Genomic DNA, 27,013 nt, shown 5'->3' on the forward strand with positions numbered 1-27,013 from the left:
GAAGGGCTTAATGTCGAACATGACAAGGCTGAACTGGAAAACAGGTCTAATCATATCCACTTGTCGAACGGTAACATTGATTATGAGATTTCTGAAAGTGATTCGGCAATTGGCAGATTAGTCATTGGTAATACTGTTGACCTGCTTTTTAAATGTGGTTTTAATATGATGTTTATATATTGTTTTGTACAAAAGCATATGAAGAAAACTATTTACAACCATCTTTTTTCTTTTGAGTGTCCAATTTAATCAGTGGTGCACACAGAAAGCACTGTTTTAGGTACAGCCTACTGTATACTATACCTATGCAGAAATCAAAGATCAGTCACACTCCATTTTTTTTCTCTTTTTCGCTGATTTATTTTCACGTAGCAACAGGGGTAAGTAACAAATGTTTCGGCCTTGTGGCCTTCGTCAGTCTTTGTCAATATATGTATGCAGTCTATGATATGGGTTAACAAGCGGATATATATATGAGACTGTTTGGAACCAAACTCTATGATTAGACCGGTTTAGCCTCGTGACGTTCTGCATAAAGCCCTCAAAAAGGGGTTCTAAGAACTGCAGGTTCTGCAGTAAGTCCCTACGTTGTGAAAGGGTCTATTGACCATCCCACACACAAGGTGTCTGCACTGGTCGTGGCGCTGGTAGCACAATGGTCCATGTATCAAATCCCAGTAACGGCTATAAGGATTTAGTTAGAAATTACTTTCTGAACAAAAAAAAAGTCATTACTGCCTCTAATGTGACATAATGAATGGGTGTTTTGTTTTGTGACCTTCACAGAAGTTTTATATAGCCGTTAAAAACTCTGTCCTGCACTTTCATGAAAGTGAAGGGTCCTTGGTCTGAATGGGACCCTTGGTGTGTGTGGGTGTGTGTGTGTGTGTGTGTGTTTGTGTGTGTGTGTGTGTGTGTGGACCTTGCACCCCTGTCTGTGTGTGTGTGCATGCTCTACCTCTTCTCCAGTCACAGTCAGCACACTGCGGCTCTTCTTCATCCTGATTGGCTGGTTCTTAGCTCCGGAACGAACCGGAGCGGAACCCAGACAGCAGAGCAGGTGGAGAGCCAGGTCAAACAGGGTCGCGCCAGGGTCAAACCGGGGTCAAACCGGGGTCAGGCCGGCTCACACCTTCACCCCCATCTGCCTCTGTCACCCAGGTAGCCTGGGCAGCCAAAACGTCCACCAATCACAAGCGGAGGGAGGCGGGGAAAAAGAACACGTCAGGTCTTCCCCCTCCTGGACCTGGATTGATTGCTCCCGCTTCCCTTTGGTTAGTAATCCCACTGCTGATTGGTTATTCGATATCCGAACGCAAAGGCTGCCATCCCGTCATGTAGTCCTTGTTGCGAAGACCTCACAGTAATCCAGACTTTGATTGGTTGATTGATCCGGAGGAGTTGGCCAAAGACACCATGATCCAGACTACCAGTTGATTCAGGGTGGAATGGTGAGAAGCCTAGACACAGATGGAAAATGTGAATGGTTATTCTACAGGTGACATTTTCATTAACAAAAAAGAATTGTCACAGATGGGAACCTGCAGCTTTTTGTGTCCATTAGTCAACTAATTTACTAGCACATTGAATTTCATTCTGCCAAATTTGCACACATTCACAAAACCTATTTATTCATATTGAGTAACTGATAAAAAAACAAAAAAAAACATTGTTATTCAATATGTAGCCTATCTAGAATGGGGAGTAGCCTAGGCCTGAGTAAATGAGCTGTGAGCAATGTGAGTTTGCTGTAGCCTACCCCTTCCATAGGCTATACAGGCATCAACCACCACCACAGTCAGACTGGCTCAACGCAAAACGTGGCAAGCCTCGGCCGTAGCCTATACTGCTTCTGTGCACAATCGAATAAGTGAGTTTGATGACAGGCAAATCCAGGTCAAATCACTTACAACCGACACTACTCACCTGAATCTATTCTATAAGTGCGACCCCTGGTTATAGGCCACTCACTCGCAATGCATCTGAATCCGATGTCATCTTTTACCAACGATGAATAGCCTAATAGTGTGTCCGATCAGTCAACAATTTAAGAATCAAAAGGTTAGAACACACCCACTGTGAAGCTTACATGCACCTTCGTCGAAAAAAGAATAGCCTAAGAAACACACAAAGAGAGAGGGAGAAAGCCATTCACTGGCGAGACAATTAAGTAATTGCTTTATAACGCAGTAACGCGTCAAAATACAGCAAGTCGCCATTCCTAACATACTGACACCAATATGTTCGCACAGCCGCAAGGACCCCGACACACAAACACACAGGGCATCGATGACATGCGACGTACATGGAGGCTCGATACTCTGTACACATGACCGCGAAAGACACACACATTCAACAGACGTTCAGCGCCGACCGAGGCTACACATCTGTTACAGCGTGTAGGCTGTCACATTGATGATCTGACAGTAGGCTAATCACACAGACAGGGGTGTGAAACACACACATACACACGCACGCACACACACGCATTGACACTCACCTTGATCCCCTCAATATCAATGGATAGATTGTTCAGATTATGTCCCCCCCCCTCTTTCTCTCTCTGCAGAGAACAGTCCGTCAGGGCGGTACGGAAGGAAAAAAAAAATAGAAAAGAGCACACAACGGCTTGGGGAATATCCGCTGCTCCGCGAGACTGGTGCGCCCTCCTCCCAATACGCTACTGCTCTTCGCCAGCCTCCCCGCGCGCATACACCACCCACTAACCAGCAGACACACATAGGCTACGCGCGCGCCGATTGTGGTGCATCACGCATGCGGGAGGGGAGGAGAAGGGGGTAGATTTTGTTTGATACGGCATCCCAACCCAAAAACGCTGCCTGCCTTGGAGGGTAGCCTACCGCTCATCATAGGCTACTCCTCTGATATAAGCGCCGTTATGGGAGATATCCCACAGGCAGTTGCGCATTTTGCTCATCGACACATTGGTCATATGCTGAAATAGCTTCACATGTTTCGTTGGCCAGTATGACCAGCCGTGTTAAGGAAGGGTGGGCTTTCTGAAATATGACAAAATGAAGGAAATATCATACATGTGAGGGTTGACATTCACACCCACTTTTCATTTGGTAATTTACAGTACTGTTGTGCAGGGTCAAATAACGCAGCCCTATGCGTCACCTACCACCTCCATGTAGATATGTTGTGTTCTTGCTACCGGTAGTTTAAACACAATGTCTGGTCATTTACAGAACATTTCTAACCACATGTAGCCTATGAGTTAATTAAAAGGTCGACTGAGCTGTACACCTGCCTACCAGTCTTACTGTAATTAGCTCTTATTAAGAAACTGGTCACAGACTGAGGTCACTCTGTTTGGAACTCATTTACCACATAATGCTCTCATGAATACCCACTTACTTAGGCAGTCAATTCATTTATTATGTATAGTGTTAATATGTAGCATGGTCAATACACAAACAAGTGTATTTAGAGCATGCCACTCCAGCAACTAGTTAAGATCCCGATAAAAATGCTTGTGTGCTTTGTAGTGAATGAGGGTGTTCTGAAAAGCAAATGATATGGGATCTGACTAGGATGTTGTCGGTAATCAATAACTGATTTGTTGGTAGACTGCCACCTTGTGGCCAGGGTGCAAACTTCAGTGTGTATCATTCCAAGTTGATGTTGAGCACAAAAGAACCACCAGGAAGGCCAGAGCTTCGTTTTATACAGCAGAACCTTTACTAAGAGACACAAACACACGAGTCCTAGTAAAAAGAGTAGGGGTTGAACGTTGATGTGGGGGTCGGGGACAGGGGTCGGGGGTGGGGTGTGTGTGTGCTAAAATGAGTGACGAAGGGGCGGCGGGTGTCAGTCATGAGGGGTCTGAAAAAAAAAAGTAATCGGTGAAAAGACGTGACCGAGTGTGACTCTCAATGATGATGATGATGACAGAGGGGAGTGGTAGGGGGAGAGTGAGGGCTCCACATTCGCACCAGCGTTGCTTACTCGGTCACTTTATGGCCCCAACACGACCGCTATGTTGGACAGGTCAGTCACCCTTCACCTGTGCCTTGCCATCATTGCCCAGAGGTACCCCTTGGAACTTAACCTAGTTTCTGTCTAACCAACAGTGACAATCATATAGTGAGTAATACAAAAAAAAAAAAAATTAAAACTAAAACAAAAACACAAAACAAAACGGATAAACTTAAAATGGCATTGCGCATCTAAGAAAAGGGTAGACAGTGGAGTTAACTGAAGGGTTTGGAGAGTATGTATGTGTGTGCGCGTGTGTGTGTGTGTGTGTGTGTGTGTGGGGGGGGGGTGGCTTCAGCCATGCAGGACAAACAGGATTATGGGTCAAATAGAAGGGATGGAGAGAAAGAGAGAGATAGAGAAAGACAGAGAAAGAGAGAGAGAGCACATCTCCAAAAGCTGATAATCACATTTACTCATCCTGCTTTAGCCATAGTGAAAAAAAAAAAAACCCCACAGCACTCCATGAGTCCCAGCAGCACAGCGGTCACGCAGCATGTTACCATAGGGTCTGGCCCACACCAGAGCCTGGTCCCACTCAGGTGAAGCTCAGGTGTGAGCAGCACCACCAAAACCAGACTGTGGATCAGCGCCGCCAGCCGTAACCACACTGGGGTAGAAGGTTCTGGCTCTCACCCAGGAGGATGCCTCAGGAGGATCTACTTTAAAAAAAAAAAAACTTCTTTCTTTATCCACCAGTTCATTAACAGGAGTATTACCTGATGTGTTAATGTCTGCGCTACTGCGTTGCACTGAGCAGAGTTGAAAGCCGTAGTAAGACTAGACAATTGTGAAGTCCAGCAAGTGTGAATCAGCTTAAGGCTGGCAACACTTAAGCCGTGGTTAGCAGAAGCTAATGATTTGGTTAATAACCACCACACCATTTCAAACACACCGGTTTCCATTTAAGCATTTCACTAGCTCAGTTATGAAAAGCTATCTATGGTATCTGTACTCCAATTGCACCAAGAACATTTGGAAACCATGACCAGTTGTTTTAATGCAGGATGAGGAAGTGTGGGGGAAGAAAGAGAGCACCCTGGGAAATGTAGTTTTGGTTTGGGCTGGGAGAGGGCTAGAAACAGGTTCATGACAGGATGGAGAGGGGGAAAGGGGAGGGCGGGGTGTGTTGGGGAGTTTTGGATCTCAAAGTCATTTCTCTTCTTTTTCTTCTTCCGCTGTTTCTCTCTTCACTTCTTCATACTTTGGCTCGTCGTCTTTATCGTCCTCCTTGTCATCGTCGTCGCCGTCCGTCCGTGAGTTGGGAACCCAGAGCCCTGAGTCGATGCAGCGCTTCATGTGGTACTTGGCCTCCTGGGGGAGACGTTTAGAACAATTTAGAACATTTAGAACAATTCTTTGCTTAGACAGCCTTACTAGTTGACGTTACCTAATCTGAATAGAAATCATTGTATTACACTCTGTCACACACACACACACACACACACACACTAACCGTAGGGTCCATTTTGCTGATAGCATCCTGCAACAACGAGATGTCCTTCTCGTCAAAGCACTTCTGCATCCCCTGTAGAGAGGATATGGCATCATCCATGAACAAAGACAATCATTTCAGGTCAATCTTTTGTGATCTAAAGGAACCACAGATCTTTGTGAATGTGTCTACTTTCAAACGTATTTATTACACAGCTCTTCATAATTCTGTAGAATGCTCCATTCACTTGAATGGGCCTTCCCAATGTTCGGAAGTCTGATAATTCTGTATGACAGACCGTCAAGGAAAAAGGGTTTTTCATGTCTTTCCGCGAGTAGTTGGTTCACTTATCGCTTATTGGCTTTCACATCGGGATCCTGATCGTCCTGCTGGGACTTATTTTCCGGTAATATACCAGCAATAAATTATCCCTTACATATTTCATTTAATACATAGGCAAAGTTGTGTCAAAGTTGTAGCTAGATAATTATTTGAAATGAAATGACCCAAGGATTAAAAAGATTATTTGGTGAGTCCTATAACTATTGGTGGAGTGTAAGTGAGGGTGTGTGTGTGCCAGTGTGTATGTGAGTAACTGTGTGAGTGTGTGTGTGTGCCAGTGTGTATGTGAGTAACTATGTGAGTAACTGTGTGAGTGTGTGTGTGCCAGTGTGTATGTGAGTGTAACTGTGAGGGTGTGTGCTCGCATAAGTGTATGAATGCGCAAGTATGTACAGGTACGTAACTGCGTGAGTGTAATTGAGTGAGTGTGTGTGTGTGTGTATGCCAGTGTGTATTTAAGTCAGTATATATGTGAGTGTACCTGTGAGGGTGTAAGTGTGTATGCAAGTGTGTGTGTGTGTGTGTGTGTGTGTGTGTGTGTATGTGAGCGCACCTCGGGCAGGGACTCGTAGACCTCCACAGGGTCCAGACCCCCGGGGCCGAGCCTCTTCTGGCGCTCCTCCTCCTCGTACTCCTTCATGGCCTTCTCGATGCGGATCTTCGCCCGGCCGCGCACACGCTCCTTAAACGACTCCAGCTCATCGTTGAAGGCATCCTGGTACTGCTGGTCTGCAGTCTGGAGAAAGACAGAGAAAAAGAGAGAGACAATTACGTCACAATTTAAACCAACACACCGATGATGCTACGACACAGGAGGCAGGCGTAAGTAAATTTAAGTAAAACGTTCTATTTGGTTCCCAATCTACTTCCTCTGCATTAAGATAACATATGGAATGTTAAAACGGAAGCCTTGTGGGGCCAACTATGATGCTGATAATGAAACTCTTGAAAGGGGACATTAGTGCAATGTTGTCACAAAGGCAATTCCATTAAAAAGGAAAAAATATGCCAAGATCTGCTTTAGGTCTCATGTTTGTTCTTAAGTAACCACAGCAACAGGCTTCCTCCGTCCCCTCGTCACTGGCCCCACGCCATGGGACTTCGCACTACAGGTTTCCAGTGAAGTCTAATTAGTAGCTGAGTAGTTTTTTTTAGGCTACATTAGGATAAATACAGGAAGACTTTTATGGACTGACTGTCTGTGTGTGAACGTGTGTGTGTGTGAACGTGTTTGTGTGTTTGTGTGTGTGTGTGTGTGTGTGTGTGTGTGTGTGTGTGTGTGTGTGTGTGTGTGTGTGTGTGTGTGTGTATTCCTGGGCCCTTGCTGACCTTGATCTTGGTGAAGAACTGGCGGAAGCAGCCGCGGGGGTCGACCTTGAGGCTCTTGGCCAGCTCCAGAATGAACTGCATGACAATGGTCTGGTGGGCCACCTGCTCCATCAGCGCGTGTTTCTGTAACGGAGAGGAAGAGGTCAGGAGACGACACACACACACACACACACACACACACACACACACACACATGCGGAGACGGGACACACACACACACACGCACTACAAGAGAGGTCAAAAGACGGGTCTCACATACACATAAAAAAATGACATACACTTTTTTGTGCACACACACACATACAAAAGCATGAAGACAGTGAGTCAGAGAGATAACTCACCACACACACACACACACACATACAGTATGAAAAGACAAAGAGCACAGACAGACAGACAGAGAGACAAACAGACACCTGATAAAAAGACGTTGTGGTGAAAGTTCACCCAAAAGTCAAAGCACCCAAAAAATAAACATGTGCATTCATCCATTCATCAGTTGCCAACACTGAGTGTGAGTGAGCCACACACAAACACACACTTGAGGAAAAGACAGAGGGGTGAAACATCACTACACCTACTCAGTTGGCCCCATCGAGTGTGAGTGAGCCTTACCTCCTCCACCTCCAGGTCGATGCACATGATCACCAGGTAGTTGGCCGTCTCCTCGCACACCAGGTGGGGGTTATCCGACAGGTACTTCTGGCTGTCGTCCCAGCGCCGCATCATACCTGGGGAAAAGGTATGGGAAAATAACTCCATTTAAAATATATTAGTACCATAAACCACCAGTTTAAGTTATAACCAAAACAAATATATCTAATCTAAATATATAATATATATAGTTATAGATATATTTGTTTTGGTTATAACTTTAACTTATGGTATGCTAATGGAACAGAATATGCACTAATGGTATATAATACACAAGTACAGGGCTTTAGATCTTCTACACTGGCAGAGGACATTGTATTTCATCACAAGGCAAGGCGACATACTGTACACAGCTGGATGCACACAAAGTACAGTTTCTATTCCAAAAATCACTCGAAGTTGTATTGGTTCCCCCTGTACACTTTCACGAATTAACTGTTCTACCTGGCCAAGGAGTGGTGGTAATTAATTACACGGCTAATAAATTACTGTACCTTTATCGGTTTGTCAACTCACCAAAGTGTTTGATCTGTTTGTCAACTCACCAAAGTGTTTGATCTCTTTCCCAACTCACCAAAGTGTTTGATCTCTTTCCCAACTCACCAAAGTGTTTGATCTCTTTCTCGTGCTTCTCCACGAAGGTCTTATGCTTCTCCTCCTTCTCGTCTTCCGTCTCCTCCTGGTTCTCGGGCTTGATGTTCAGCACACTCTGACAGGAGAGAGAGGATCAAAGGGAGGGATCACGTTAAAGACAGCGAGGCATTTTGTTTATGTTGTTACTCAGTGTTTCCCCTACAATGTATTCATCAGCGGCACAGCGCCGCTCCTGGAATTCAAGCGCCACTGCAAAAAAAGTTGCCTAATATAAAAAAAAAAATAGACGCAAGTGAACTTCAGGAACAGCTGCCGTTCGTTCAGGTTTCATGTCAACAAATAATAGTAGGCTAACGTTGAAGGCGCAGTCAGGGATTCCACAGGAGATCACGCTTGTTTGTGTTGATGTTTAAGTTTATTAGCAGACGCAATTTTGTGGAAAAAAACGTAGCCTACATTATGTTAACCAGGGAACCAAATTAAACACGCCAGCGAGATAGCTCGCCCCTACCTTCAGTAGCCTAAATAGATAAATTCCACATATTGTTTCGTTTTTGTTTGTGATACAGGCAATGCTTTCAAGCCCTGTGTTGCTAACATACCTAGGCTGTGTAACTAAGGTCTAGCTAGCCTATTGGATACGCAAGCATTTACATCGGAGATAGTTTGTAATTCCTGTAGAGCTCACCAAAATTATAGAGATGATACAAGACACTTATCTGCTATAATCCAAGATAGATTTTCTTCAAAATTTTGACCATTTATTTTACCAAATGACATGGGAAACATAATTCATTTCATCCACATATTCTTATGCACCATGCACAACAACGCTACTAAGTTAGCTTAAAACCGTGATAATCAAGCCAGCATCACGGGCCGTCACGGCATTAAAGTGACAGGCACTCAATTCAACTTGCACAGCACCAATACAGTGTAATGGCATGAAAGAGAAGTCTATATAGTTTATACAGTGCTGTGCAGAAGTTAAGACACCCATGCTGAAATTGGCTAAAGGGAGGAATAAAAAACATATTTTGCCTTTTGTCTTAATGCCTTAATTAAAAAATAATAGGACATCAATTATTTTTTAATGAATCATGTATCGTAAATAAATAAATGTTATTATATATAAATGTCTTAACTTATGCACAGCACTGTATATTCTAAATAGTAATAGTTTGTACAGTGGCCTACAGTGTACAGTTGCTAATACTAATTATTACTAGTGGCTAATACTAATAATGTAAATGAAAAAGTTGAAAGAAAAACATGAATAATCCTGTTCAAGTACTGCAATAATCATGCTTTGTAAATGCTTGTGCTGATGGTTATGTCATAATTTGTAACTCAATTTTCTTTTCTTTCTTTCACAAAATCCACCAGAAGTCACCATTTAAGGAGTCATTTTTTCATTTTTTTTTTTTTGGGGGGGGTCTTCCTACGATCAACAGCACCGCTGGAAAAAATTATAGGGGAAACACTGTTACTGTTATTTCCTTGTTGCTTTTATGGTTGTTATTTACTTTTCCCCTGGTAAATGTATCCCTTTGGTGTGACAGGTAGTAGTATAGGAGTGAGTGAGTGAGTGAGCGTGAGCGTGCAAGCAAGTGTGTGTGTGTGAGCATGCGAGTGTGTGTGTGTGTGTGTGTGTGTGTGAGCGTGAGCATGCGAGTGTGTGTGTGTGTGTGTGTGTGTGTGTGTGTGTGTGCGCGCGCGCGTTCCAGTGTGGCTCACCTTGCTGAAGCCCTCCTTGCAGAGCGTGTCCACGTTCCAGGGCTGCTTCTTCTCCTCGCGGTGGTACTCGTCCAGCTTCTTCTCGGCGGCGCGCTCCTCCCTCCGCGCCTGCTTCTCCTCCGCCTGCGCCTTCACCAGCTCCGCCTTTGCCTCGTCTGTGGCTGCGCCTTCCAGATCACGCACCTGGTGGAATGGAGGACGGGGTCACAATGTCATGTCAGGCGTCCTTTATATTTATTTATATATTTATACCGCATGTCCATTATATTGGCAGTGGAGAAAGGTACTGTATGTCTGTTGTGTGTATGTTGTTCTCTGATTGTTTAACACTCTGTAAAGCGCCATGAGACATGTATAATGTGTTGGCTCTATAAGTAATATTAAATTGTTTTTTGTTTAAATTGCTTTCTCTCTCTTTTTCCCCCAGAGGTGTATTTTGGAAAAGAGACAGTCAAGAGGTCAGGGGACTACAGGACTGCACAGAGAAATTTGACAAAAAGTCTATTGAATCTTTTCACTTTTGTCATCTAAAGATGTTAGCCAAAACCAGGTACTCCTTGCAAGTGCAGTGGTTAAAGGAGTCACACATCCACACAGTTCAGGAAGGAGAAAGAAGGGTCATGAGCAGTAGAAATGCACCGATATGGAATTTTAGGGCCGATAACGATAACCGATATTTATTGGTTTGTTGTGGCCGATACCAATACGATAACCGATAATATTACTCTTGAAAAAAAATTGTGAAAAGTGATTTGGGGAAAGCATTTAATAAGCATAATTTTATTGCAGTAATTTATTTTACCTACCACCAAATGATGGACAGAACTCATAATAGTCCTTAATAGTACAGCAGTCAACATAACAGTAGCCTAGCCCTACAGTATGTGTGGCTCATTTAAGTGAACCTGACGTCAGTGAATTGCGAGTGAGTGGCTAGAGAGTATGAATCGTTTTCATTTAGGACTAAACACTCATAAACGGCTCAGCTGGGAATAAGCTACAGTATAGCGACCAAATCAGAGTTTGTGAGAGAAACTTAGGTTTAGTTTCAACTGCGGGTAATTGAATAAAGCTGCAACTCCTCAGACTGTATCTTATGTCCGTCTACTCTGTTGCGCACAACCTGCTGCAGCAGAAATGAAAGGGGTTAGCCCCGAAGGTTTTAATAACCTGTTTTAATGACCATTTAATGACCTGTTTGGAACTGAAGCAGGAATGGTTAGCATATTTCTAGGTAATAATACAAAACCCAAGCTAAAGTAATGCAAATATAATACTAAAACACAACTTAGAACTAGGCCTACTTATGTACTCGTCCCACTAACGAGTTTGTTTATTTGTTTCCCCGACCAGCGCGGTAAAGTGCAAACACATCAGCACAAGACGACTCTAGATAGGGCTGAGCTCCGCCCTGGTAAGGTTAAATGGCGGATCATTCACGAGAGGATTTTGAGATGCACAGATTCCCAAATGAACGCATATCCACAGATTTTGTTAGAGTGGTGAAATACAATCACACCGCTGACATTATACTGGGGAAAAAGTATAGCCAACCAAGCTCAAGTAGCTCAGTGTAGCCAGACGGAATAAATTAGGACTTTAAAAAATATCGGCACAAATTATCGGTCAGAATTCTGTTATCGGACCGATAATAATATTTTCACTTAACGGCCAATAATATATCGGCCGCCGATATATCGTGCATCCCTAATGAGCAGGCTTGGAATTTCACCATTCTGGGGGCAAGGCCACTTGGCCTTCAGTTGGGCATATTTGGTGGGGGGCACAAAGGCCACATGTCAGGGCACCAAGGCCAAAGTCAACTATACAGTAGTAGGCTATAAAAATGATCAAAGTTTTATTTAGCCTATTCACTGCAGTAGACCTGCATCACTGTATGAAACATTACAAAAACATGAAACATGACATATTACATAGAACTGTAAATCATCTGATCATCTAATATTTACAGATATCTAGGCTATATATAACATTTACTTTATATTTGGCCTGTTATAAAACCATGTATTGAACAATTTAACCACAGCTCAGCTTTAAGAAACTCAAATAGCCTAGATGCATGCTTAGCATTTTGTGATCATTAGGCTAAGGCTACTTTCACAAACTCAGTCAGCTGTCCTCTGATTTACCAATATCTAGGCGATATTTGTAACATTTATTTTGTATTTGGCCCGTTATGAAATCATGTGGAACAATTTAAACACATTGTAAAACTTAAAGCCCAAATTTGGAGACATCCATGCATGTCGAAATTTACTGCAAATTCAAAACTGGATTACTCTGGAACGGCTAACTGTACAGGGGACTGCTTTACACCTTTGTGTTCGGTAAGGTCTGCTGTTTATTCTGATATATGGTTTGTCGTGTGTTAAAAGAAGGGTTTGTGAAGTATTCCACCGAGATGAATGGGTTGGGAGATCATGGGACGCAAAACCTTCAGTAGAATGTATGATTAAATTGAATTATATTATTTACTTTTCTCGCGAACCGTTCAACTCAGCAATTATCGGGTAACATCGTTTAAAAGCTGAGAAAAAGCTCTTTCATGTGATACTTGTGATGTCTGTGTAATGAATAGGCTACTTCGCGAGTAGTTCAACTGAGATGAATGGGTGAATTTGGACGCACTTTCTTTCTTGCGCTGTCACTTTCTCCACTGCGTGAAAGACTAAATTAATTTGCGCTGTGAATGCTAAGATTATTTTGACAGACCACAGGCTAAATAAAAATCGCTATTAGTAGGACGCAAAGCAGAATATTGAAAGAAGGGGGCACCAAGGCCACCGTGGTCTGTAAACCTCTGATTTTCAAAGGTGCCTCACGGCCAACGCAAGAGGCAACGACGTCGTGGCCGCCATGAAATTCCTACCCTGGTCATGAGGTCACAAAAGGTCCAGAGCTCTCTAGGTGAACAGGGCTATACAGGCAACTTAGGGGATTCTGTTGATTGACATGAGCTACTGAGTACCGCTCCACCCCAGCCTCTCTTTGTTTTTCGTACAGAGCTTGGGATTGTTTTGAGCATAAATTGTCAAGGGATTATAATCAAGGAGTCTAATTTTAATAACACATATAATAACATTTAATAGCGCTGATACAAGATTAAGTTTCTATACTGACGTTCGATTTTTGTGCTTTGAAGCTAAACCCTGTTTAGATCAAACAGTGTGATATTGTGGTGAATCCTAGCTGGCTGCCAGTGTGTGTGTGTGTACTGGTTAACAGCCAGGGCCTTCTCCAGCTATGTATGGGTATGGCTGTGTGTGTGTGTGTGTGTGTGTGTGTGTGTGTGTACTGGTTAGCAGGCATCATGGCTTCACCTTTTTCTGGGCGTCCGCTAGCTTCTTCTTGCTGTCGGTCAGCACCTTCTCCAGCTCCTCGCCCTTCTTCTGAAAGGCCTCCATCCGCTCCACACGCGCCTGCAAGAGACAGGAAGATGACACACAACAGGAAGCAGTAAGCCCTTAGGTTATTCATGTAGGGGGGATTTACACAATTTCGACACGCAATTGCGATACTTTTTTTTAAAAGTGTTTGGTTTTGGGGGCCCCACCACCCTGACGTCATCAGTAATATATACTGTAGTGGGATCATTCACAACAGTGGACATCCTAGATTCTGCTTGACTCTCCACACACACACAAACACACACTGAAAATGATGGCTTATGTGATATGTTTCTATTTCAGATATTTTTAAATTCATATAGATTGAATTTAGTTAATAATGTATTTTTTAATGTATAGCATTTTAATAGTAATTACTAGTAGCTAAACATATTTAGCAATTTGAATGCTTCATATTGATGTTTATCTTTAATGTGGTGTGTAGGTCTAATTGAGTGCACATTGGTGATGAGTTGGTGTAATTGAGTGCCTGTCACTCTAAGAAAATACGTGAGAGTAATTAGCCTCCCTTCAGCCTGAAGGTTTTAGGCTAGTCGCTAGTGAATAAAAGTTATGCATAGTGCATAATGATATGTGGACGCAATTCATTATGTTTTCTATGTCATTAGATAAAATTAATGTTTAAAAAACTAACAAGTTGAAGACAACTTTCTGGGATCAAGTGCCGTGACCTGAGCTAGCAGGATAGTTACCAAGGAGCTCTTTCCAGATGTAAAAGTTTGCCATGGTTGCGTAGCCTATTTGCGTAAGCGCAAAGTGGTTCTCTCTCTCTCTCTCTCCGTGTGTGTGTGTGTGTGTGTCTGCGTCTGCATGAGTATATGTTCAATTCAACTCGGTAGTTGTTCCGTCCGGTCAATAGCACCGCATTCACGCCACTTCATGATTATATTAACGTCATCAGACAGGCTGTAAAAGTGTATGCGGGAATTTCTCGCATTATGATGGCTAGAGTTGCGGGACTTGAACAAATTTTGCGCAATACCTGCAGTGAAATGTAAGCTCTGAGGAAGTCACGCTCAAATTCACTTTAAAGCAAAGGGGTGGGGGGCTAAACTGGTAGAAGATGCTGAAGAATATTGATAGAAGATATAAACATTTTACATCGTTGAAACACAATTGGACAATTTGGACCACTGACACAGCCATTTGGACCACTGAAACACAGCAAGAAAAATTCTGAAGGACTTCATGCTCTAGTTTTGATTGGATACTTTTGGTACATTTTCTCATACAACAGAGTCAAAGGAAACCTTCAAAGATTCTAGATTCAATACTCTCTTGCTATACAGACTAGTAGCTGTTAAGGATGTGCTTTATTGTGTTCATTACAAAATAAAACAACAACATTCAAACAGTACATAACGCATAACACACAAAGTCACATGAAATACAACACACGGTCCTCTAATTCACTGTGTGCAGCTAGCCAAATAACCCACCACTTTCCTCTCCTGTCCTGCCCTGCAAGGTCAGTCAGTCAGCTGAAAACACTGCACCAAGTTGAGCCACATCTATGAAACAAGCAAGGGGATGGCGTGCCAACACATTCTCTCTCTCTCTCTCTCTCTCTCACGCGCGCACGCACACGCACACACACTTCTGCACTACAATCTAACAAGTGAGTGTGCAATGTTTCGCCTCTGTCAGGCAAGCCTACTTTACAGTCTGGCCATACAAGTGTATACAAGCCTTTGTACAAGCAATATGTCACTGGCAAAGGTCCATGTCAATATCAGCAACATTAACGTTAAGGTCCTCTCATCCTTGGCCACTCTGTGATGATCTATAGTTGGCATCCATCAATCGTCAATAATGCAGGCGTCACCAGTCATGCTGTTCACGTCCTCTGCAATGCTCACGACGTTGAAGTGAAAACATAAACTGATGTTAAAAAGACGCATATTTAATGTTGCTGACTCTAGCCAACAAAAAAGGCCATGTCACGGACGAACTAGTCGAGCTAATCAACTTCGCCACATCTGCTACGGAGACATAACCTACTTTGTCATCACCTAATGAATCCTACACGCATTCTTTATGAGATAGCAGTTACTCTATCATTAGCCAAGGAGGAAACATGATAGAAGTGAACCAAACTAGCCTTGTGCATTAGCCTCATAACTTAGTGTACATTATTGTTGAGATTCAATGTGCTAAACAAAAATTTGACCTTTTGACGTGCCTGCTTAAAAAGGAGTCATCTTATATATGGAAAAGTGATCATTCAAACAAACAAGGACAACTTATCAACAAGGTGGGAAACACTAGAACTGATTAGCCAGGTAGCTAGCTAGCTATCAAGCTAATGTTAGCAACACTTTGCTAACTTGGCAGCAGCGAAATTTGACCACAATACCATGCTGCTCCTTGCATTAACTCGGCTGAGAAGAATGTGTTAGACAGACGAAAACAAGTATAAGTTTGAATAACCTGATGTCGCCATCTGAAAAGACTAGGCGTATCGATGTTAGGGTGTGTGTCGTCTTCATCGTCTGACACCTCGATATGGTCCCACACGCTGTAGTCAATGGTCGTCATACTGATGGTCTTAACTTGCAGTTATGCGTGCTACAACGAGCCCAGACGCTTCAAACTCGGAAAGCACGGTACAAATGGTAAAATACACTATGTCCTTTGTAATCGTTGTGTAAGGCTATGGAAAGGAAACTAAGAAGCCACGCCAATGCGAGAAACTACAACCGACGTTTCTGGGCTCCACAAGTCTTTTCTGGAAATCTCCTTTGCTTCCGTTTGAAGACGTAATAATCCTGCGCCTCTTCTGCACTGGCAGCAGCAGCAGTCATGCCACTCCACTCCCCAGATATTTACCAGATCAAAGAAAGTAGGCTAAGTATGTTACGGTAGGCCTATATATAAAATATTTTATGAAAGTCAAAGAGATAAGATTATAATACAATTCGAGTTGTGTTTCACCCTAAAAGAGGCAAGTGTTTAACAAAGAAGAGGGACTATCTATCGTTTGGCAATTAATGCTGCCACAAGATGTCGACAAAAGACCTGCTAGCTAGCCTACTAAAGTTTAGTCCCTGCTTTACCATACTAATGAGTAGGCCTAGGCCAGAAACATTTTTTCTCCTCAACAAGCAAACAAACAAATATCAAAAACAGATAGACTAGACCAATAGGCAAACAGAATAAAATAATTAAATTCTGGGTTGGACTGTAGCCTATATGTGAACAACAACAAAAAATTGCACACCAGGCGCGTAACTGAAGCATTCCGTTCGCGACGCGTAAAATCCATTTTAGATGAATGGTCTATTTTTTTCGAACGTACGCCCCACTGTCACGTCTGGCGTAGCTACTTCCATTGATTATAATAGAAGCTAATGTTGCAGCAGACGCAACGTGAACGGAACGCTTCAGTTACGCGCCTGGTGTAGCTCAGCCCTAAGCCCATGCATTGTCATGAAGAAACAAAACATAGGCTGCACATTATTAGCCAATACTAGGTTACTTTTACTAGCCTACTCCTTGATTATTGTTACAAATCCAAGACCCTGGCACAATGACTTGTAAGACGCTTTTACATGTGTTTGTAAGCCCTGCAGAGGGTGAGGTCAGTTGAACGTGGACCACTGTCCAGGGAAGGCTACTTTCAAACCTTCAGGCTATAAGAAGATGTGAGTAGCCTCCTAACCTACAGAGCCAAGAAAAATCACCAGAGACCCCAGTCCCAATAATCTCTTCTGTGTGCTGTGAGACACTGCCTGGAAAAGCTTCTATCCACCGTCTGTAACCTTATTACCATAATCTTGGAAAAGACTTTAGGCTATCTCACATTTATTTGATATATATATATTTTGTATTGTGTTTTCATTCTCGTTGAGATGTTCCAAAGTGAAATGTTGGTTAGAAATGAATAATAAAAACAAATATTTTTTAATTCTCATAGCCATTAAGGAAAGCACAACGACTCATATTAACAAACAGAATATGTGCATTTCCCTTCTTTCATGGCTAGGAAGCTGGATTTCAGTTGCAGCATACTAATGACCATTTTGTTCTTTATTTGTAGGCCTAAATACAGGCTATACATGAAGGAGTGAGTCTTCTCTTTCTTTCTCTGTCTCTCTCTCTCTCTGTTTCTCTCTGTCTTTTGCTTATTCCTCCTTCTTGCTGCTAAATTTCCTTTCCATCCCATCATATCATATCCTTGTACCATCCTGTCACACTGTAAATGAAAAGATTTCATCAAACATACAACTCAAAGTGCTAAAACATGAACAGACAAACAGACAAAAAAAAACCCCCAAAACAGACAAAATCAAAACCCAGTGATTTTCTCTTGTATTCAGAGCCAGGTGGGTCTGTAGTCTTTCTCTTTCTCCTGATGATGAGCCACAGCTGCTGTCTCTTGCAGTGCTGTTGCCTCTACAGCTTTGCTTCTGGCCCTGTGCTTCCTCAGCTGGTAGTGGCCCCTCTTGGTCCTCCGGTACTCGACAATGGCAGCGCCCACGCCCACTCCCACGCCCAGCGCAGCTACTATCCCTGCTATCCACACTAAGACTCCAGTGACTGTCAAAGAAGGCACTGACGAGGGAGAGAGAGGGAGTAGAACATGTCAATCGAGGTAAACCAGCCCTTTAACCTATCAACTGAGTCATTATCAAATATTCATTATGTATGTAGGGGTGTGTGGGACATATGGGTGTGTGGGATATATGTTACATGTTATGTGTCACATGCTATATGTGTTGCCATGTGTGACACTGGTGTTTTATGTAGTGCTGTACCCACATGGAATGATCTGTGAAAATGATCATCCCCTTAAGGACATTGAAGACTAAAGACTATTTATCTATTCAAAATGTTGAAGCTGGCACATCTATGGTGATAATGATAAATGATTAATAAGTGATATACAGTAATCTAAACAACAGAAGAGCTCAGAAGATTTCTCTCACCTTCAACATCGACCTTAATGCTGACAGTAACGTCTCCTTGAGTGTTAGTGATGATGCACTCATAAACTCCAGCGTGGGTCCAGCTGACGGACTCGATCGAGAGAGTTGTTTTGTTCTCACTGGCCAAAACTGCCCTATTGTGTTTCCATAGATACGAGGGGCTAGGGTTGCCTTCACCCTCACAAATCAGGTCCAGCCTACTCTCTGGTTTGAGGGACACATCCATACTGGCGTTAACCACCCTGGGTTTATCTGTTAGCACAGAAGAACATTTACATTAACATTTATTCATTTAGCTTTTATCCACAGCGACTTATAAAAATGAGGAATAACATTCAGGTAGAAATTAATGCAGCATCAATCAATCAATACAGAACGCTAGAAAATGGCGAAAGAAAATTGACTGTGAGGATCAAGAGGCCTGCCCTGGGTAAAGGGAGTTACATGAACTATATTGTCAATAAAATGCAACAAAATTAAATTGGTTGATTTATCATAGTCAACTGCTGTCAGATGTTCTATGTATATTTATAAATACTTATAAAACATCCGTATGATTTGATAGAATGGTCAGTTCAATTGTGTACATTAGTTGTAGGCTTTATTTTGAAAGACCCACACAATACTTTCAAATCTTCCACCAGAATTAGGACAGTTTGGTAATAAAACAACAAACTGAAATGTACGCATTTATATTGCGAATGTCCTACACAATACTTCCAGTAGGACACTATTCGATCTGGTGTCAGGAATGGGCTCAGCTGTGTTCAGATCCAGTTGGGCAGCACAACTGTAGGAGGCTCTGTGGTCCTCACTGGAAGCTGTGATAAGTAGGCGAAACTTCACCATGGCGACCTCTTCACCCTCCACCGAAATGATGTCCGCGTTCGCCCATTCTTTGTCTCCTCCGAACCACCTCACGGTGAGGTTAGCGAGAGGGGCGACGTTGCGGACCATACAGTAGAGGGTGTAGACCCTCCCCTCAATCAGTGGCACAGGGGGGTATAACAAGACAAGGGTCACACGCTCAGGAATTTCTGTGGAAAACACACACATACACACAAACACATACACACACACACACACACCCATACAGACACGTACGCACGCGCACACACACGCACACACACATACACACACACACACACACACACACACAGATATCAAAGTCTGGCACCCTGGCCTCCACATCAATGTTACCACAGGCCTCTTAACGTCACAAAGTTGCATGTTGGGTTATGCAGAGAAACCAGTCTGATCTTATAAACAGAGGCTGCTAACCATTACATTATTCTTTTTATTGCTTTTAGAGGCTTTTCCTTATCGTTGGTCAGCGTTGACGTTCATATTACATATTGTTATGGTTAGAGTGGTCTTTATGGTTTATCGTGTCATATCAGCAGTGTGGATGACCCTTACTAATGTGAGGTGCCACTTTACAATAAAGATACACTTATAAAAGGTTTATGAATAGTGTCTAAATAGTGAATAACACTGAATGTCAAGCCATCACAAGTGTGTTTGTGAATTTACTCACTGTAAATGGTGATAGGGAGATGGGTCTGGCATTGCCCATGTTCCATTGAACTGGTGACACATGTTATGCCTCTGCCCAGTGACCAGTCAGTCACGCTGGGCACGGTCCAGACCAGCTGCTGTGTGTTCTCTTCACTTGCAGCTCCCACTGTTGCATTCCAGCCTATGACGTCCACGTCGTAAGGTGTACGACAGGTTGCTGTGGCTGGGTCTCCGTACTTCACCACCAGACCGGGGGGGTCCACGATGGGCTTCCCTGCGATGCACTCCTGGTCTGGCCCCAAAACAAAAGACTTGGATGCGGACACAGAAAGAGGGACTATGATGGTGCAGTTTCAGTTTCATGTCGTTGTTCAATTGCCATGTAGCCCAATGGGGAAATTGTGCTAGAGAAAATAGACCACTTCCATCCATGTCACATGCAACATTGGCATGTCATCGGCAAGGCATTATACACAAGTGTTTACAGTTATAACTGTTTTGGCGACAAGGCAGATATTAATTGTTTCATGCTTCAAGAATCAGCTGTCAGTGTTTAAGCCAGTGGTCCCCAAACTTTTTCTTCCGAGGGCCAGCTCACTATGCCTGGCTCTAAGAGAGGGCCAGAAACTCTGAGTATATCAGTAACCATAAATAGCTTAGTGCTGTGAACAGCAGTCTACCTTAGTTGAATATTCCATTACATTTAATCATAGGCTATTGCAATTTAATACCATTGTTAGCTGTGTTTATATTGCCATCATGCCATATCAGTGTAAAATGTAGCTCAAATTAAATAATAGGCCTGCTAATAAAAATACTTTTGCATTCCCAAAAGTATTAGCAGGCAGTCCCAAAAGTATATTTTATTAAAAATGTGTGAACTCTGAACTCTGTGTCTTTGAATACACAGCACATGTTATGAATGTTATGAAGTGGTCTGAAATTACCACCATTCTAACTTTCACTCACCTTATGAGAACTTTGTGAACTCTTTGTATGAACATTTGAACGAGTGAATAAAAAATAGAAATAATTATCCCAGAAAGTCCCAGAAATATAACTTGAATAGACGTTAGTTAGTTATTAACAATTAATGGATAAACTTTTAGAATACTTTGAGCACTGATGCAGTCAGCATAGGCCTCTTACATTGTTTGCAGGTAGGCCTGTACATTTCATTCCGTTTTCGATGGCAAGCGCGAAACAGCGCCAAAACAACCACCAGTGGACAAAAAGAGTATTACATGTGTACTGTTAAGACTCGCGGGGAAATTGCGGAGGTTATAGTTTGACGATGTCGTACTCCCGTGCGGGCCGGATGCTACATACCACAGACATGTTTTGGGGGGCCACCCAAAATGAAGTGGCGGGCCGTAGTTTGGTGACCACTGGTTTAAGCTCACATTTATCTGTTTAAGCAGACCTTTTCTCTTTGATACATGTTTGTTTTACATTTTCATCATATGAATTGCATTCTGTGTCTTACTTATTTCTTACTTATTAATTATGATTGATTAATAGGAAGTGACGTCATGTGGGTTAGGGTTCACTCGGACACATGTATTGTTGTCACTCTGAGTGATAGACTTGAGATGCCGACTCGCGGTCAGTTTGTATGCAGCCAGCGAGGTATGTTTGTGTATTTAAGATGCTTAATTTATTTGATTTATCTGCTCTTTTCATTGTGTGATTGAATTGTCTATTTATTGTGTTTTTGCTTTTAAACAGTTTGACGGTGGACTAAAGATGAATTAAAGAAACAAAATAAACCCATCAGTAATTGAAGAACTTTGGCCTTGCGTGTTTCCTGGAGGGAGTGAAACGGACTCCTCCCAAACATACATCTACAGAGCAACTCCCCCATGCCAATGGAATGACTCTCTTGTGCCCTGGACCCTTGAACTTAAAAAAAGTAAGTTGTTATGGTGTAAAATCATTGCCGGTTTTTAAGGGATTATGAGGATTGGATCCATTCTCATTTTTAGAACCCTCCATTCAACCTAACCTAACCATAACCTAAACGCACGCACCCAAAATAATCACATCTGTTGACTTCAAATCTGTGAGAGTGTAAAAGAAAGAAAGAAAGAGAGAGAGAAAGAAAGAAAAAAGAGGCCACTAGAGAAACAACTGCTAAAATAAAAAATAAATACATTTCCTTTCAAACGAATCAAGCCTTCCTTACTTGATGGTGTCGAGTTGAATAAAATCAGAAGCAGTGTCCAGAAAACTCCTGGTCTTAGAGAGTAGTCCATCTGATCCATGCTGAACTCAGCTCCTCGACAGACAGCAGGCTGGTTGGTTGTGAGTGGGTCGGCCCCAGAGCCTGGTACTGACATACCTACTTGTGTTGTTGAACAGTGAGTTATGGCCTGCTGTGCTTTCTCTTCCCTGCTCTGCCGTAATGTAAAAAAAATAGCAAATTCCAGTGACTGCAGTGCATACCATGCCTGTACCTTTCTCCTCCCGAATTACTCCACAATCTTTGTCTATTTTGTGCCAAGCCAGTGTTGAATGTTGGCAACTCAGCATTAGCCTATTACAAATATTAAATTGTGCTGTCCAGGATTCTAATCCAGTACACGTGGATGAAGTTGTATCAGTTACTCTAGGTACCTTTTGCCATAGACTTACAGTATGTCCTCATTTGTTAATTATTGTCCTAATCAGTTAACCAAGAAAACATGCTATTATTACATATCTCTCATTGGTTGTTATGTTATGTTTAATATGTTAAACCCATGTTTTTGTTTCCTTTTGGCTACATGAAGCATGATTATAAACCATTTTTAGGGTCACTTTAACCTCAATACTCAAGGCTACTTATCATTTCTTTAGAATCCAACATCCTTCCCCATGACTGTGTTTCATTTCACTATCACAGCTATGTTGACGACACTCAATGATGGCACAAACTACCTGAAATGAAACAGTCTGAGACTGAACAAGTAGTTGCTTGCTCCAAAGACACAAAAACACTTTTACCTTCTCAGACAGAAGTACCATATTACTCAGGTTATATTAGCCTATGATATTATATATTAATAGCCTTGGTGTTATATTACATAGTCCTTCACTGCACATATTAATGTTTCTCACAGTATCTTTTTCCTCCTCACTCACCTCAGTGCAGAAGTCCTGGTCAACACTTATGTTACGTCTTTCATTGACTATTGCAGTTTCATCCCTGCTCCTTCAGCGCCTCCAAATAATTCAAAACTCTGCTGCTAGGATCATGGTCCAACAAAAAAAAAAAAAGAAAAACAGATATGTAACACCTCTGCTAATCCAGCTTCAAAGGCTTCCTGATGTTGCCTGTCAATTTATAATTTCACTCCTTATTTACCTCAGAAATAGGCCTACGGAGAACTGCATCTCTGATCACTCACAATATGATCCTCCTCTGTAGATCTACTGTGAATACAATACAGGACATGAGTCTCAACACTATGGGTGGAGGAGTTTTTTATTCATATTACCAGAACAGGCCAATCCCACTCTGTTCTCTATCCCAGTCATTTCCTGTCAGTCTCTCACTGTCCTATCGAAAACAAAGGCAAAACCCCCCAAAAATATACTTAAAAAAAAAAAAGCTATCTCTTCGATTAGTTAGCATATTCATTGTGACTTGGTTATGTATCAGTGTTTTATGAAATGTATTTGTCATGTTGTAGGCTACTTATAAAGTGACATTGAGTGTCATGAAAGATACTAACTGAAAATGTATATTGTGTTGTTAACTGTAAACGGCTATTAAAAAATTAATGATCATGATGGAAATCATGACAAATGGGGGAAAAAGGCAGTGCTATTTAATCTTCCTCTGTACTTTACACAGAAGACACTAGAATACTTGCTTACTTTCCCTAAGATGTTATTAGTTTTGGCTGAAGCATTTTATTGACTGCATTTTTACTCTAAAAAGGTGTGATAAAACTACACAGACAAAATACTATATAACTAATAACATACTGTAAGTTTATGTATGTGCACAGTATGTGTGTGAGTGAGCAAACTCTAGTGTGTGTGTGTGTGTGTGTGTGTGTGTGTGTGTGTGTGTGTGTGTTCACACCCCCTCAGCCCTTCCTTCCTCTAGGAAGCATTGATGTCTAGATATCCCCCTGGCAGGAACAAAGTTAACCCTTTATGTTTACACTGGCTTTGGTCACAAATCTCTTCATATAAGACTTTTGGCAGCAGTATTGGCCTAATCATTCCAAATCAGGACAAACAGCCTGGATACCAATGCCTCATGACAAGGAGTAATTCCAATGTGAGATTATAAATCTAAACTGTATATATGGCAACTGCTGTTTTATTTTTTTTAGGTGCCATCCAGCAGTGCTTGAGGCTGCTATTGCAAGTCAGATAGGGGACGGTTAGACATTAGAAAGGTGGTGTACGCAATAAGGCAAGAGCTGCTGTACACTGTGTTGCAATTAGGTATAATATCAGACAGATATACTGCTCAGTAGTGTAGGGTCACTTAAATGTCCTCTTAATCAAAAGAACCGCACCAGACATTTTTCACCAAAACTTTATAATATTGGTGTATATATAGTACACATTTGCATTACTTAGCTATTGAACCTGACTTTTAGGCTGCTATAGGGTTTGCTTTTAACCCCATTGTCAGTCAATAATGAAAGTAACTAACTGCGTATAACTTTTCATGTCTTTGACTGACACCATGGTGAAGTTAGTTTCACTTTGCCAATGAGTGTCTGTCAAAATACTGATGCATTCTTTGACGTCGCTCTTTGCGCCATTGAAGGGAATGACAGATGTCATTCTTATTGGTTTAAAACTTTAAATGATATTATGCCCCAAACACACCCATGACTAATTATTTTATTCGCCTTATACTGCTAAGATTTGCCTACTGCCTTGTACTGCTGCTTACTATTACAGTTCTAAACCTTCTATCCAGCTCCCATCTCTGTGTCTGCATTTGGGTCCTAAATTTACACCCCTGGCCTTACAAGTCGTGACACAAGCGTGTCAGCCTGCAGGAGTTCACATAATTCAGACTTGCAGGAGTTCAAATCTCACTCAAGAGAAACTACTAAAAATACAGAGTGGAAATCACTCTTCCTTCTCTTGGTATAGCCATGCCCTCCAAGTCGCTCTACAGCCCTCTACTGGACAATCATGTGTTAGCATGCCTCTTATAACTGGTCTGCAAAAGGTTTAGTCAAATTTTTTAGACTAGGTTTAGTCAAAAAAAAATAATTCTTTTTCGCATAGCAAATTTTCCGTCAAGGATTCCCGGGACACTGAAAGACCGGGGTGCACGAAACTTGGTGGGCATATAGCCCCACAAGGATAGCATGGAACCATTGTTTCTCGTTTTGATCTGTAGCCCGCCCGCTGGACTGGACCCCCCGAAAGGAGGGTAGGGCGGATACAGTTTTCTGTGAATATCTTGAGAACCGTAGGGTTTAGGAGGATCACCTTTTTTTTGTATGTTGATCTTAAGGGGCCATGTCAACCCATTCCATAACCTCATTTCATGTATAGTGCCACCTAGTTAAAAACGAAAAAGTAAAAATGAGGTGTTGTAATCGCTGGTATCTGTGACCTAACATGGTCAAAACTGCACGAAATTGGAAGTGTAGGATCATTATGACACCCTCTGAATGCACGCCAAGTTTCATGGAATTCCGTTCATGGGGGGCCATATAATAAATTAATTTATGTTACTGTACACCAACTGGCCTGTAGGTATTGTAATCACAATATCTCTGGCTGACATGGTCAAAACTGCACAAAATTGGAAGTGTAGGATCATTATGACACTCTCTGAATGCATGCCAAGTTTCGTGGACTTTTGTTCACGGTCATACAATAAATTCATTTATGTGTACATTTAGTGACTGTACACCAACAGAGTTTTCTGTGAATATCTTGAGAACCGTAGGGCCTAGGATGACCAATTTTTTGCATATGTTTGCCTTCAGGGGTCATGTTAACCAATTCCATATGCACAACACACACATACATTCACAGTAATAATACGTATGACACCTACACACACAGTAGATATATGTACGCATGCATGTACATGCACACACACAGGCACACCCACAAGCACATGCACGCACGCACGCACTCACGCACTCACGCACACACATAAACACGTACACGCACACATGAACACAATTCAACAATTTCTCAGAATTATGAACAGGCAAGATGGGGGTGGGGTTGTATTTTACATGTGAAATCTATGAACTAATCATGTTTTTGTACTTGTTGTCTAGCAGATACCAGTGAGAATTGAGTGTGCATAATGCAATTCAGTGAGACCGTTAGAATCATATATGCCTTTCACCAGCCAGCAGCCAGACCAGCAGATACCCTGACTTTGCTGAATTACTGAAGCTAAGCAGGAACAAAGTAGGAAATGTCTACTGTATTTCTCCTGTCCTTGTCCTATGCAAGCATCCCTTGTTTATTGTTGAATGATTCAATAGGGTCTGTCTAGGGACCTTTTGGGTTATCCTCAGGTGTGACTTTCTATTGTATACACTGTGGAAGCACACCCCCCATGGCCATCAACATTTGGCCAGGTGTAGATTGGGGTGCTCCTAATTAACGACCATCTTTGGAGGAAGGAGTCTCTGAGATTAGAACTCCTCTCCTTTTAATGCTATAACTTGCATAAGATTTAGACTTGTCTTGAAAGTGTTGTGAATCAGAATCCTTCTGTAAATGCATATACTGTGTGTTTCTTATGGTCATTTGTGATTTGATTGTGTATCCCTTGTGTCTGTAGTTTGTAGCCTTTGTATCCTTGAATTCAATAGGAGCCTATCTCCAGATGTGAAAACATAGGCCTCTGAGAGACATCCCAGGACAAAGGATGATCTGACCTCTTCCCTTTCTATTGTATATTCAAACTGGGTTGGACCTAGAGGTCACTCCTTCTTTTGTTTGTAACATAAAGTTAGACTTGTTTCTGTATAGTTAGAGAATCTGATGAAACCCATGATGGGGTGACACAAACATGCCATCTCTCCCTTGAGGGGCACTGGCCCCTCATT

General features: G+C 42.2%; 2 protein-coding genes, 1 long non-coding RNA gene and 1 pseudogene across 3 annotated transcripts; 1 reads left to right on the forward strand and 3 right to left on the reverse strand.

Annotated features, from left to right (window-relative positions):
• The window catches only part of LOC121717996, a 31,098-nt pseudogene extending 28,326 nt beyond the window's left edge, over nt 1-2,772 (reverse strand).
• Nucleotides 2,773-3,686: 914 nt separating this feature from the next.
• Nucleotides 3,687-16,628, reverse strand: cdc37 (cell division cycle 37 homolog (S. cerevisiae)). Its single transcript, XM_042103696.1, has 9 exons — nt 15,952-16,628; nt 13,435-13,533; nt 10,094-10,276; nt 8,366-8,471; nt 7,724-7,839; nt 7,109-7,231; nt 6,333-6,515; nt 5,459-5,530; nt 3,687-5,316 (listed from the first exon to the last, which is right to left on the reverse strand). The coding sequence occupies exons 1-9, from the start codon at nt 16,057-16,059 to the stop codon at nt 5,155-5,157; spliced, it is 1,152 nt and encodes a 383-aa protein (XP_041959630.1). The 5' UTR covers nt 16,060-16,628; the 3' UTR covers nt 3,687-5,154.
• A 724-nt stretch (nt 16,629-17,352) lies between these two features.
• On the reverse strand, nt 17,353-23,371 carry LOC121718615. The gene is made up of 7 exons (XM_042103692.1): nt 23,314-23,371; nt 23,091-23,191; nt 22,153-22,363; nt 19,987-20,259; nt 19,160-19,486; nt 18,450-18,701; nt 17,353-18,075 (listed from the first exon to the last, which is right to left on the reverse strand). Exons 3-7 carry the CDS (start codon nt 22,304-22,306, stop codon nt 17,837-17,839), a joined length of 1,245 nt encoding a protein of 414 aa, XP_041959626.1. The 5' UTR covers nt 22,307-22,363; nt 23,091-23,191; nt 23,314-23,371; the 3' UTR covers nt 17,353-17,836.
• Nucleotides 17,978-21,752, forward strand: LOC121718690. Its single transcript, XR_006033988.1, has 3 exons — nt 17,978-18,115; nt 20,128-20,312; nt 21,489-21,752. It is a non-coding gene; the product is annotated as an uncharacterized LOC121718690 (long non-coding RNA).
• Nucleotides 23,372-27,013: the final 3,642 nt, after the last annotated feature.

The sequence above is a fragment of the Alosa sapidissima genome, chromosome 9, assembly GCF_018492685.1.
Source record: "Alosa sapidissima isolate fAloSap1 chromosome 9, fAloSap1.pri, whole genome shotgun sequence".
Classification (NCBI taxonomy): Eukaryota; Metazoa; Chordata; class Actinopteri; order Clupeiformes; family Clupeidae; genus Alosa; species Alosa sapidissima.